The 14,059-nt window shown below is 41.6% G+C and overlaps 2 protein-coding genes across 2 annotated transcripts in view; one reads left to right on the top strand and one right to left on the bottom strand.

The window, feature by feature from the left end:
* Positions 1-12,063, top strand: part of LOC118564830 (taste receptor type 1 member 1-like) — a 27,349-nt gene extending 15,286 nt beyond the window's left edge. Inside the window, 2 exon segments of the mRNA XM_036144060.1 lie at positions 10,402-10,512; positions 11,786-12,063. Of these exon segments, the coding sequence (XP_035999953.1) occupies positions 10,402-10,512; positions 11,786-12,063 (389 nt within the window).
* A 133-nt stretch (positions 12,064-12,196) lies between these two features.
* acot7 (acyl-CoA thioesterase 7) overlaps positions 12,197-14,059 on the bottom strand; it is a 28,724-nt gene continuing 26,861 nt past the window's right edge. The window contains exon 8 of the mRNA XM_036144052.1: positions 12,197-12,234. Coding sequence (XP_035999945.1) covers positions 12,197-12,234 — 38 coding nt within the window. The remainder of the gene's footprint in view (positions 12,235-14,059) is intronic.

Here is a 14,059-nt window from a genome sequence, read left to right as displayed (position 1 = left end):
TAATGTGCGTGTATATGCACCTGGCTTTATTGAGAATGAGAACTACTACTCTGACAGCATAGTTCCCCTAAAAAAAAAAAAAAAACATAGAAGAAGTACTTCTGTCGTTGCTAAACAACAAAAACTAATAAACAAACCAGTATTATAACCAGTTTGTTTGTCTTCCAGGCGCCCAGGCCAGACTTGTATGATGTTACGGTGAAAATGTTACTGAGTACGCTTTTTTGAACAGAAAGGTTGTATATGAAGCTCCGACAGTTTTGCCACCCGACGTATTTCCACCACTCACCAATGGAAATACGTCACCTTTACCTCAGGCGCACATGCGTAATCGGGTCAGTTTGCCACATTCGGAATAATTTGAGCCTGACAAGCGTTTATTTGCATGTTAGTCGGACTATCAATCGCCATAAACAACCCTTTTCATTCGGATTACAATTTCATTCCGATTGAGCTTAATCCGATCGCAATATTACGATTGGCTTGTTTACATGACGCTTTTTTATATTCCGATTACTTTGTCATGTAACATAGCTTGTGTTCCAGGTTCTCTCCAGCTTTCTCCCACCTGTCAAACAACAAGACTGTTAGGTTGATTGGTTGCCCTATATGTCCCCATTAGTGTTGTTGCTTAGGTGCATGGTTGTCTTTCCTGTGTTTACTTTTTTGATGGACTAGCGACAGGTCAAGGGTGTACCTTGGCAGGTTAAAATAGGCACTAGACCACCAAGTAAGCAAGAACAATAGAGTATAGATAGTCCATAAATGGATCATCCATCTATCCATCCATTTTCTAACACGCTTATCCCTTGAGGGGTCATGAGGGGTGCTGAGAACCCACGCATGCAGAGGGAGTACATGCAAACTCATAAATGGGTCAACAACTTTCAATTTAGTTTGTAGTGAGAAGTTTTAGTTGTGACTTAAAATGTATTTTTGCAATACAAAGATGGTGTCTGTATTTATCTAATATGTCTTTGCTAATTGCCATTTTAACTGTGTTGCATAACATTGTAATTGAACTGTCGTGCAAATACCTGGGTTTGTTTCTGACATATAGCATGCTATTATATTTTAATAAACTGGACTAGGCTGAAATGAATATGCAGTTCATTGGATTGCATATACACTGCTTTGTCAAAATATCTGTGCCCCTTTAACTCTTCCACCTTTTGTCTTGTCACAACCACCAACTTTGATGTGTGTTACTGGGATTTTAGAAAGCAGACGCAAGCACAAGGTAGTGCAGAAATGTCCAGGGAAATGAAAAACGATACATGAGTATCAAAATATATTTACAGATAATGACCTAAAAAGGGGGAGGAACCCCTTTAAGTCTGATAACCGTAGCTGACTTCAGGAACTCCCCAATTTATTAGAGTCCACACGTTTAATTTAATCTCTGTATAAATACAACTGTTCTGGTAAGGCCATGTTAGGGAGAATTGGTGAACAAAGGGCTTCAGGAAGGCCAAAGATGTCAGAGATGTAGGAGTTTTAGTCCGGTTAGGACATAAAACCCTGTGTTTGAACATGTCCTGAAGCATTGTTAAATAGATTGATAAGAAATCTGGTCAGAGATGGAGCAGAGATGGATGTAGCCAAACACATGGCCGTCGAAAAAGGAAACATGTTGGACACTGCAATGTAAAAATGGATGACAAATCAAAACATGGAGGAGAGTAACTGGGTCATCCAGTGTCCAAAAAGACAAATTTTAACGTTTGACGTTCACAAAGCCTATTCTTCAAAAGAGATTTATTATTTAAGCATAGTAGCTAATGTTAATGGAACAAAAGCTGCCGCAGCAGGAAATTATAGGCTAGTTTTAGTCTTAATCAATACTGTTTCCATTCTCTCATTGTGTTTACATTGTTTAATGCACCAAATCCATGTACTGTATCATACAAATACAAAATGCTTGAACAGAGCAAGTCAAGGACTCCACTGTCCCGGAGGACCGTGGATGCTCGTCTTTGTTAATCACTACCATCGGCTTAAGCATTAATGCAACTGCTGCAAAAACATTCTCCTTGTACAGTCAGAGTGGAAGGTTGAAGTAATCCTCAATGTGAGACTGCAAACGAGGACAGCCTAGGCCAAGACAGCCCTGGGCCTGACGTTACACATTCACTGGATGACATGGCACTCATGACTCTCTCTTTGCCGTAGGGTGGGAACACAAAAAGGCGGAGGGAAGGGGTAGCGGTGGTGTGTGTGAAGAGAGAAGACAGCTCGCTCTAAATGTGGGGGGAAAAGGGGAAATTAGCAACCAAGTCCCCAGTGGAGCCCAGTTCGCCACAAGGCAGAATACCTCGGTGATTAAATGCCTTGTGACGATTTTCCGAAAACTCTGAGTGCAGTGCTGTCCACGGGCAATGATAAAAGAAGTCTTCAAGGCAGCTCTTACCGCCCTTCAACTATATATTCTGACTTCAAGCATTTTAATTCAGCACTTGCTGAGATACAGAGCACTCTGCACTGCAAGGAATACCTTCAGCAAAGCACGAATTGACTTCAGTTTCTTTATATACTCTCCACCTATATGCTCATTGCCACCGAAGCTTCAGTTTTTCCTCTCTTTCGTCTGTTCTGGTTTTCTGTCAATCTTTATTGATGATTTTCCATCTCTTCCCGTCATGCTCATTCCCTCCCAAAGCAAGTGCTTTAATCATGGAAGGTATCAAACAGCTCAAACTGCCTCCTAATGAGCTGTTTCTATGGAAACCGCTCCCATTAACGGTATTGCCATGCACCCAATCCCACCCACATTTTCTTAGAGAATCCTATAGGCTGAATTTGCTCCAACACGTCCCCCTTCCAGGTAGACGTTAGTAAACAGCAGGCAGCTTATTAACAAATCTGCATGTGGTTTTAGGTTGCTGCAAATCCCATTAAGCTCATAATTAGTGTTCTTATTAACTGCAAATAAAGCGCCTTCCATATTTATTGGCACCACAGGTAAAACCATTAATAGGAGCGCATACTATGAGGGAGGAAAAGTGCCCAAGCTAAGATTTCTTTCTTTCTTTTTTGACACATTTGTCATTGCCACTTACCTGGATGAGGATGTACATTTTCCTCACATCACACATTGAGTAGAACGGCAATTTAAATATATGGAGTTTGCTAAACTCTACATTTATGGGACTTTAGCTCGAACTGTCTGCTCCGGTCAAAGGAGGCAAACATTGAGCTTTTTGTAACCAAACACCCCCAGTGGATTTGAAGAATAAATATGTTGAAAAGTGCCTAATGCTAACTGTTAAACATGGAGGAGGATCTGTGATGCTAAGGGCCTCTTTTCCTTCCAAAATAACTGGAAACCTTTTTTAGAGTGCATTACAATATGATTTCTTTATAGTACCACAAGATCTTAGTTAAAAAAAAAAACTGCTGGCCTCTGCCAAAATACTGAAAACAGGTCAGAATTGGTACTTTAAGCATCCTGATCCTAAACAAATGGCAAAATCAACACAGAAATGGTTCATCAGACACAAAATATGCACTTTTCTATAATCACCTAAATCTAATCCAGATCCTGAAAACCTTTGGAGTAAGCTGAAAAGAAGACCGCATGGGAGAGGACCCAGACTTTGCACGATCCAGAGAGATTGTGCAAAGAAGAATTGTCAAAGATCCCTCTCTCTGTATGCTTCAGGCGTATTAAATGTTATAGGAGAAGACTAATTGCTGTCCTATCGGCGACAGTGGCAGTACAAACCATTCACAACAGAGGTACCAACAGTTGTGACCGCCAGATAAACATTGTTTTTCTAACATTGGCTTTTTCCAAACATTGAATAAATGCTTAGAGGTTAGATGTTTACCTCTTTATCGGGGTGACCAACAAATGTGGGGGCTGCGTTGGGCAACCAGAGTAAGCAGCTGCATGTCAGATTCAAGCAAATCCGTAAATGTGTGTTCTTTTATGATAAAGGTCATGTGAAAGTCTTAAAGCTGGATATAGTTATATGGTTTCTCTCTTTTATTTAGTTAATACTCTAGACTAATACTCTAAACTAGCATTTTTTGTTTGTTTTGTTTAAATTTCCCATTTTATCTCCTGTTGAATCATATCATTCAACTCCTGCATGCAGACTACTACTATGAAACATGCATTCATCTGAGCAGCCTTAGATTATTACTTTCTGGCAGCAACTTGAACTTTGGACTTTCTTGCTGCCTCCAGCGTCACCAATCAAGATGCTGCAATGAGCGGTGATTGGTGGATGTTGCTCTATTCATGGCATCGAAAAGATTACAAGTTCCTGCAGAGCATGTTTCCGTGGAGGGGGGGGCTTCGACATCGAAGCTGGACAACAGTGTTTCACTGCCTTCTCTGGTTAAATTAGTTTTTCATCAGCAAAATGCCTTTAAGCACAGTAACTACATCTAAAACTGTGTCAATATTAAGTCCACCTCTTCTGTTTATGCATCTTCAGAAAAGTGCAGGTTGAACATAAGATGCAGAAGAAAAAAAAGTTGAGTAACGTTCAATGATGAACTAGTAGGAGTTAAAGCAGTGATGCAGTAGTCTTAACGCTGCATTCTGGCTAATTAAATTGTTTATTATTTTAAATAAATAAATGTAAACCATATAATGATTTAAACTGCTTGTATTATGTGGGTTTTATTTATTCAAGAGCAAGCCCTAATTTTTGTTGGCTAAAATGGTAGAGCAGATGTCTTCGCCTGCTTAATAATATCTATGTCAGTGCCCTCTGAGATTTTTACCTCCAGCTGAACCCAACATGGACTGGTGTCCTTGCCTGTTTTATTTTTTTTTTAGATAACAGAGCTTGGATGCAAGGATTGTTGTTTCTTTTTAGAAAAACTCCTATTTGTTAATTACACCCATCCTTACGTTTCAAGACTTGCTGAGTCAGTTCCGCGTACTGGAAGATTTGTTCACATCCCCACTCATGACCTGGGCTTCTTAGCCGTGTCTGTCTATCAGCTATGGGTGTGTTCAATCAATGTAATTAAGTAAAGGTTGGTGGTTTCCTTACTTTCATTGATTCCGTGTCAAGCATTCTGCGCAAGTAAACAGAATCTCCATTTAGCTGGTTAAAGCATGGTTTGCTGGGTCTTTAGTTAATTTAATTAAAGCTTGTCTAAACTGACAGGTTCCCTTCAAAGTAGTTGAAACTAATCAGTATCCTAGAACTTACACTGGAAAGAAGAGGCATGACGGAACATAAAGTTAATTTTGTTTTATGCCCTAATTTAGAATGCAAGCATGAAGGTTGGTGCAGATATGCCATTTGGATGCTCGTGCACAATGGATTCCTTGGATTTACTTTAAAAGCAGGCTTTCTGTTTTCCAGCAGCTGCTTTGACAATAATTTGCAAACTCAACAGCAGTGGTTTTTGTGTCTTTGGCCTCCCACTGGATGTAAATCAACCTTTATACGTACATTTACTGAATCACCACAGGATCCTCAATCAATTACTGCAACCTTTGAAGATCTTTGCTCACAACTAATTCCTTAAAGAGAAAATGTTCACCCAACTGGAAAAAAAAAAACTGAACCTGACTGCAATGTATTATAAATAGAATCAAACTGGAATGTATGTAATGATTGCATTGCATTGATATGTAATCTGTCTGTATGATTGGCTCTATATTTCTGTATATACATTTAAAATTTTTCTTTTTGTGTAAAACACCTTGAGACAATGCTAGTTCTGAATGAGCATGATATAAACAACTGAATGAAATGAAATGAATCTAATTTTACAAAAAGACGTGGAATTAAATTCTTATAGTGACTTAACAGGGTCATCACCTGGAAATCTGAGTTTTTCGTGTTAAAACTTGTGTGTTGGTGTTGGGCCTCAGTTAAAACCTTCCACAAAATCAGGAGTGTGAAAGTGACTTTTTTTTGTGTGGGCTCTTTGTACAAACCAGAAAAACTTACAAGAGCACGTCTCCACAAAGTGAGATTTTGGTGCTCCTCCTAGATTTATGTCACTTATGTGGAAGAACGCTAACGTAAGCCACGCCCACCTCTCATTAACCACTTGAAATCACTTAGTCGCGTCGCTGCCACTAACGAGTTGTGTTAAAAGTAAAGATGTCCAAACGTCACGCTCAGGTCAACTGCTCCGTACAGGTTGCCAAAATAAACGTACCCATTTTTTCGGTTTGCCTGCATCTGTGGACCAAACTACTAGGGAGCAGTGGATTAAGTTAATCTTTGATAACAATGTTCCGGTGACTCTCCCTGCAACGCTTTACGTATGCGGCTCACATTTTTCCCGCAACTGTATCGTTAACTTGGGACAATACTAGACAAATATGGCATCAAGCCTGCGTTTGGAGAAAGGGGCATAGCCAACAACCAGGGACTCATCTGCAGTGCAGTCAGTAAGCGTTGCTCCTTGTGTAACTTTTTACCTATTGTGTAATAGACCGGTAAACGATTGTAAACGAACCATGGCAAAATGCTAATGTTGCTAATGCGACATCCCCATGTAAGATACATATTTCTAGCATTGGTGGATTAAAATGCTTTGCTGTGTGGATGCTTGTAAACTGCTCCACGTGTTTGTGCGTGCCTGAGCAAAGGACCGCTATCACAAAAAAGTGCTAATATCACGTTGCTAACCCTCGCGAGAAAGAAAAGTGGTGTGAAAAAGGGTCTGAATGAGCTCTATTTAAAATAATTTTTTCCTAAAAATGACTAAACATGAATTGAAAGACATATTCAGAAGGATGTGTAAAATACTAGGTTATGACTCCTTTAAAAAATTCGTTTTTTTTTTCCAATCAGAGTTTTTCAACGTCAAAGATTCTGCCGAAAACTATCTTGATGATCTTGAATTCTGGTTCTTTATGAATTGCAACGACTCACATCGGTTATTTCTCTTCATTCTCTGTCTTACGAAATAGCCATGAACCTTGACAGTACCTGTCTGAGAGATCTTCAGTCTCTTTTTCAGTCTTTTAAGTAAGTCATTTAATTATGTTGCTATTCGTAAAACCAATACTTCTGTTTAAAAAAAAAGCATTTTAACTAGATGTTTGATAAAGAAGATTACCTCCATGTCAGCCACTAAAATGTTTAAATACTCCCTGATCAAAGACCAGAGTAGAGAACAAATATTATTACCCCATGTAATACCATACTCTGTTCGGATGCTCTACAACTCTCCCTTTATCGGATTTCACAACATAATATATACATTTTCTCTTATTACTGTCCCAAGAACAGGCAACGACCCTTCTGGGCTAAATGCCCGTGAAAACTTTACAAAACACAACCCGGCTGGTAACAAATTGTACTTAGTTGCTTTAGTCCACATGGTGCTATCTGCAGCTGTGTCCATGGAAACAGGTGGCACACTTGTTAACGACACGAAGGGAGGATGGGAGTGAGAGGAGAGCAAGAGATAACAAGGTGAAGTAAAGAAACAACAAAGACACTAAAAGAAAAGAAAAGCAAAGGCAGAAAGTGTGTGGAGGGTTTGAGAGACTGAGAGGGTTCTAGGTTTTGATCTTTCATTTAATTGGAACGTTTTAAGGCATAGCTGATGCCTCACCATAATACCCAACCAGCCATCATTTGAGAAGAAACTACAAAGTCCTTGAATTTTCACCAGGTGGCGAAGAGATTTAGGTGCTCTTTAGAACGGTTCTAAGAACAGTGCGCAGGCTACAGGTAACCTAAGCTCCAAATTCTTGTTTCCTAAAAAACAAGATTCATCCCTTTTTTAGTAATCCAACAGTTTACTAAAGGTTCTAGAGGAAATATCCTCTAGTAGCCAGTCTTCTATTATTAATAAACTACAGAACTGTAGTTAGCAATTACTGTCTACAAAACAAATAATTGTACTTTTAAACTAGACACAAGGATAATTATTTTTCCCATAACAACTAGGATGATTAAAGACCGAGAAGCTATCAAGACTCTGTCCTCTACCCTTTTGTTCCGCCGTTATAGCATAATGGATTTCAGTGGTACTTGAAGACATGCCGTTTTGAGTAAATAACACTTCAGCATCCCTTTAAAACACACTTTATACGTAATCAGATTGCAGGTTTTTTGGATGGATTTTTCTTTAGACATGTTGCAAAATTGTGCTGCGTGAGCATCACAACTTTGAGAAGCCATTTATACTGACCACGAGAACCCGAGGTTTCCCCCACTGGGGTATTATTAGCTTGACTCCCTGCCAGGCTAAGTGTTGTTCATTTGTTATACAAATGAACAACACTTAAAAGGTCAGTAAAGCTCCTGTGTCTGCGACTAAACATAGTAAACCTCCCCAAAAACGTAAGCTAATGCTGGAGCATTATTAGCTCGGGTCACTCCATGTTTCAACATGTCACTTTCCCTCACCCTGACCACAGCCACCCCCACCCCACCGCTCATCCCCTCCGCTCATCCGTGTGTCTCTTGGACCACCCACTTTGGTGCCATTTTTTTTTTAATTTGGCTGGGGGGAGGGAGTTATGCCCTTACATCAGGATGAGTATTGAAGATGTTTCGCCTCTCATCTTTCTTCAGATATGAAGAAGCATTTTGGCTGAGAGGTGAAACGTTGTGCAGGAGTTGTCTTGTTTCATGACAACTCCTGCACAACAACTTAAGCACTTAGGACGGAATTTACAAGAGAAACCTTGAGTATTGACATGACTCTTTCAAACTTATATCGGCCTTATCCTAATACAAGTAAGGTTTGGAATAAAGTTACCGTATTTTCCGGACTATAAGTCGCAGTTTTTTTTAGAGTTTGGCCGGGGTGCGACTTATACTCTGGAGCGACTTATGTGTGAAATTATTACACATTTTTACCGGTATATCATTACACCTGTTATTTTCACACCAAACCGCAAGAGGGCGCTCTAGGCCTGTGTTGAATCAGACGTAAGCGACGTAGAAGCGGAAGTGCCGCAGCTTCTACCTCCGAAGGTTAACGGAGTTATTTGAAAGTGACACCGAGGATGAAGATTTCACTGGATTTTAGTTATTTGGAGTGACACGGGCGCTTTGGTTAACTTCTTTGCATGTTATTTATGCTATAGTTATCTGAATTGCTTTTAATATGTTTTGTTAACATACCAGGCACATTCTCAGTTATGTCATGTAGCGTAAGCTAACCGTACAATTATTCAGCCTGTTGTTGCCTCCGTTCTATTTTTATCTAAAATCGCCTTTCAAGATGACATGTCTGTTCTTGATGTTGTATATTATCAAATAAATTTTCCCCAAAAATGCGACTTATATATGTTTTTTCCTTCTTTATTATGCATTTTATGGCTGGTGCGACTTGTACTCTGGAGCGACTTATAGTCCGGAAAATACGGTACATGAAACAAAGCAAAGCATTCCCTGGAAAACATGGTTGCACATTGTACTGATATACCTTATATTGCCACAAATGCAGATTTCTGAACCTAGAGGAAGTTGCAGATTTAGTTTTTAACTACAGGACGTGTTTACATTTCAACCATTTACAAATCAACTCAAGCCTGAACAAGGTTTCTCTCCTCATGGCAGGGTTTTATTTTTGCATTAGTGGATTGCATCAACTAACTGTGTTCAGTGACAATAGACGAGACGTACTCAGGAGCCTGTGCAGTGATTTCCACTTACAGAATCACATCTATTTTTAATACAGAGCTGCCCCAGGGCCTCGAGATCACAACCATTTCATATTTGTTGTCATCCTTATTCCTTCTGTCCAGAGACAATTCTGGATTATATGAAGCGATTTATGAGAAAACGTACCAGACAAGACCACAAATTCCACTGTGGTCTTGATTCTCTCCCCTCATTTCTGAAAAATAATAATCTGAAAACTAAAAAGAGGACATTTGAGGGCATTTGACGTTTAAATGCTTCAGCTGTTTTATTTTCCTAAGGGGGGGGGGGGGGGGTACTTAATGTTACATGAACAGGCTGAACAACTGTGAAACAAAAGATAACGCATCAGGACGGTTGAATTATCCTGTGTTAGTGACTATGACGTACATAACTGTCGAACCACTGGCTCCCTAGGCTGAGGAGGATACAGTACGTTTGTGGAGTAGAGAGATGGAAGACATGCTTCGAGAGGAAGAGGGAGAGCGAGCGCCCTGACTGCCTGACCTGACTCGGTTATATAAACAAAATAAGTGTAGCGAAAGCAGCGGCAGCGAACAACAGGGTACATCGCCTAATGAGCAATGGCACGAACGGGTCAACAGCGCGTACGTGTGTGTGTTTGTGCGTGTGTGTGTGTGTTTAAATGACCTGCAAGCTTCTACCATATTTGATTTTAATTGGACACATTTGCATGCGAGCCCTCCAAATTAAAAAGGCAACCATGACACTGTAACGTTTATCTTTCTCTCCGTGACCCATCCTCTCGTCCCTATCCTGTCTCCTGCTCTGCTCCTCTTGTTCTCAGTCAACGTCTTTCTTCTGTTCTTGCTTTTCGCTGCCTCATGGCCTCCTTACATAGCTGACCTCGATAGAAATGCCAGGGTGAGGCAGGAGTATCCAGCCATTGACCTTAAGAGTGAGTGGTTGTTTGTCCTGTGTGTCTCCGTGTAGCCCTGTGATGGACTGGCGAGCTGTCAGGGATGGGGGTGGGGGGTGCAACTCGCCAAATGACAGCTGCAGATAGGCACAGCAACCATACAATAATAACCAGGAATGAACGATGGATGAAAGTTAATGCTATTTTATTGATTTTTACGCCACTTTACCATTTAGGGGATATTAGCGATATAAAATACTGTAAGCCAGAAATCAATCTCATTAAAGAGAAGATGCTGAGGGAGAAAGGGAAGATACTGAGTTCTCATAACCTCTCCTCAGAACCCCATTTCATAACAAATCGGAGCCACCTGAATTTTACAAACCAAAAACACAGTCCAGGCCTGGACTGTGGCTTATTTAGACATTTTATACAAGCTAGAAGCAATGAAAACTTTTTTATCTTCCAACTGCTACACACTGCTGTCCCACTTTCTCTTCATTATTTTCCTTTGTTTTCATCCATCTCCATTGCAGCTATACACATAACAATGGAGTGCGTCAATGCAGCCAACAGTGAACTAAAGCTGCTCAAGCAGTTACTTAAGTTTCACCCGGATACTAAACCACTCCCAACACCAAGGCCTTACAGTTAAACTGAATAAAACCTAACAAATACAAAATAAAAACATCAAACTACAGTATGGTTTCTCAACGTGGGCAGTACCGTCCCCTGGAGGTCGTTATAAACATTTGGGGGGGCGCTGGACGCTGGTATGGTGGCGCTCAGGCACGAATGGTGGCGCCACAATTTGGCTTGTACAAAGTTCATCTGAAATCTACATTTTAAACTTTCATGGTTTCCCAACTAAAATAAAAGCTGTTGTCTGAGACCAAGAATCCGAGTCTGCTGCTTCCACTGCTCGGTAAATGGGAGTAAACCCGACATCGCACCTGGTGATCTCCCCTCCGCTCCCTGATACATCCTCACAAGGCATCAAAAAACCCACTTCCAGTCACTGAGGGATCATCTTTCAAGGCGCCCTACAATGGAGTGGTGGCCTAGTGGTTAGAGCATTGCGCTTGGGTCCCAGATGTTCAACTCCCACAGACGGCCTTTCTGGGTCCCTGAGCAAGACCCTTAACCCCATCTCTCCATTGTGAGATCAATATAGTTCAAATTATTATTATAATAATTATTATTATAATAGCGTCAACCAGAGAGTTGGTTGGTGGCGTCTTATAGGATAGCATTACTGATTGCAAAGGCCGTTTTACCGTTGGGGAAGTCTCTTGTTATTCCCACCATAAAGGAGGCAAGCTCCACCGTCATGCGGTGCGACCCGGCACCATCCCGCTCAGAAATGACAGTCTGGCCCGGCACATACGGGAGATGTCAACTGACACGGAGGAACAGCTGTGCACAAGGTTGCGCGGCTGTCCCTTCAGTGTCCAGCTGGATGAGACCACCACGGCCGGCAACAATGTACTCCTGATGGCCTATGTCCGCTACGTGTCCGGGAGGGACCTGGTGGAGGATTTCCTGTTCAGGGAACACCTGAGGGAAAACCATCTTCAACGCCCTGACTAAGTTCCTGCAGGAGAGGGACATCCCGGTGATGAACATCATCTCCTGTACCACGGATGGAGTGCCAGCTATGGCCGGCAGATACCACCCTGCTGAAGCAGCAAGCCCCCCGTGTGTTAACAGAAAATTGTCCCCGTCACTCCATCAGTCTCTGGATGTTGCGGTCAAGGCGATCTACAAAATAAAAGCAAATGCGCTGAATGATCAGCTCTTCAGACAGCTGCGTGGGGAAAATGATGAGGCCTCGAAGCGCCTGCTGCTCCACACAGAGGTGCGCTGGCTGTCAAAGGGCAACTGCTTGGCCAGGCATTGAATTTCTTGACCAGGCCGACACATCCTTGTAGGCCCCCCCCCTAAGGGGGATGGGGTGACGCTGGTCCAGTCCAAGGCCACAATCTTCGGCTTCCTTGCAAAACTATCAAGAAAACCTGTGGAGGCGACAATTTATTCACCTTCCACAGTTGCCAAGGTAGGCTTTTGAATTGAGGTCTGCTCATATTCCGTAAGAAGAAAGAAATGTGTGACTGGTCAGAATCGGACATGCCACCTTGGTTGCCTCTTTATTTCCATCTCCTTCGCAATCGCGCATAATATCAGTAACATGGTATTCTCCTCCTCCTGAATCAACGCAAAACTGCCATCTCCGCTAAGGGGATTCCCACAAGTGATTCCCTTAGCGTGTTTGATGTGTACTGCAGTAAGAGTGGTGTATGAAGAAATAACGTGACCAGAACGAACTTTGCTCTTGCTCTTGTCACCTTGTGAAAATCAAAAAAATGTGTTTCTTCTTTCAGAGTATGAACAGGCCTTTAGACTACGTTTTATCTCTGCTCACATAATAGAATATGATAGGCTATGCCTACACCACAATATAATCATTTGTACTGTACTTGCCCTGGTGTTGGACAGACCGCCACCTGCTCCTCTACACCGACCACTTGCCGGCAGTCAAGGCCGACATAATTCGCTTCAGCTAGCTGGAGCAGTTAGATGTGCCTGACTGGGTGATGGAGCCAGGGCAAGCAGATGATGCCGACTGTGAGCCCGAAATCCAGGAGAGCCACATTGATCTCCAGAATGGCAAGGCAGCAAAAGTCACGTTCCGGGCCACCGGTTGGTGTGCGACGTGGGTAACACAAGGTCAGTGTTTTACCCCGCAGTGGAAGAGGGACAGTCTCCTGCTGCTCGCTTTCCCCACGCCGTATCTCGTGGAGCAAGGACTCAGCCAAGCTCTCCACGCGCAGACGAAATACCGGCACCAGCTTAACCTGGTTAGCTCTGCCGCACTCGGGCTAAAACTGACTTCCCAGTGTCCCGATGTGAAAAAGCTGGCAGTGGCCCACCAAGCACATGGCTCTTACTAAATAAAGTACCATTAGTCCCAATAAGTTTTACGTCTTTTAAAATAGTCTCATCCCCTCAGTGTCTCAGTCTTCAGTTGCATTTCAAAACGCCAGAGCGTATTAATTAACGTGTGAGCCATTTCTGATTTTATCGGCTAACGGTTGATCACGTGAAGTGTTTTTGTTGTTTGGCATCTCTGAATATATCAGTCAAACTAATTTTAAACTAATTCTGAAGTAGTGGTATTGCCCCCTCCCAAGTTCCACGTTGCTTAATACAACTTGTTTTAAATGTTGTGATATTGTGAATGTAACTAATATAAATATGAAACACTTCTATTCAGACTTCACATACTAGACTGGAATTTCACACACCGGTCAGAGGTCCAACAAAACTGTATTAGAAACCAGAAGAAAAATGTGTTCTTCATGGGACCTTTAATGTGCAATTCAATCATCCTGAAAAGCTGTGAGGCCTTTCTCTCAGTAGCAACAACCATTTGACTTAAATTCTACTTCAATCTTAGTAGCAACTCAAGCTCTCAGGGTCACATTACAACTAAAATAATAATCCATGTTGTTTACCAGTTTCTCCAGACCTATTATATGTCTCAAAAATATACATTTTGGAGGCAATGTTCAAAATGAATGCTTTA

This window comes from Fundulus heteroclitus, chromosome 1 (assembly GCF_011125445.2).
Source record: "Fundulus heteroclitus isolate FHET01 chromosome 1, MU-UCD_Fhet_4.1, whole genome shotgun sequence".
Classification (NCBI taxonomy): domain Eukaryota; kingdom Metazoa; phylum Chordata; class Actinopteri; order Cyprinodontiformes; family Fundulidae; genus Fundulus; species Fundulus heteroclitus.
Note: the sequence above shows the minus strand (reverse complement) of the source record. Positions and strands in the feature narration are given on the sequence as shown.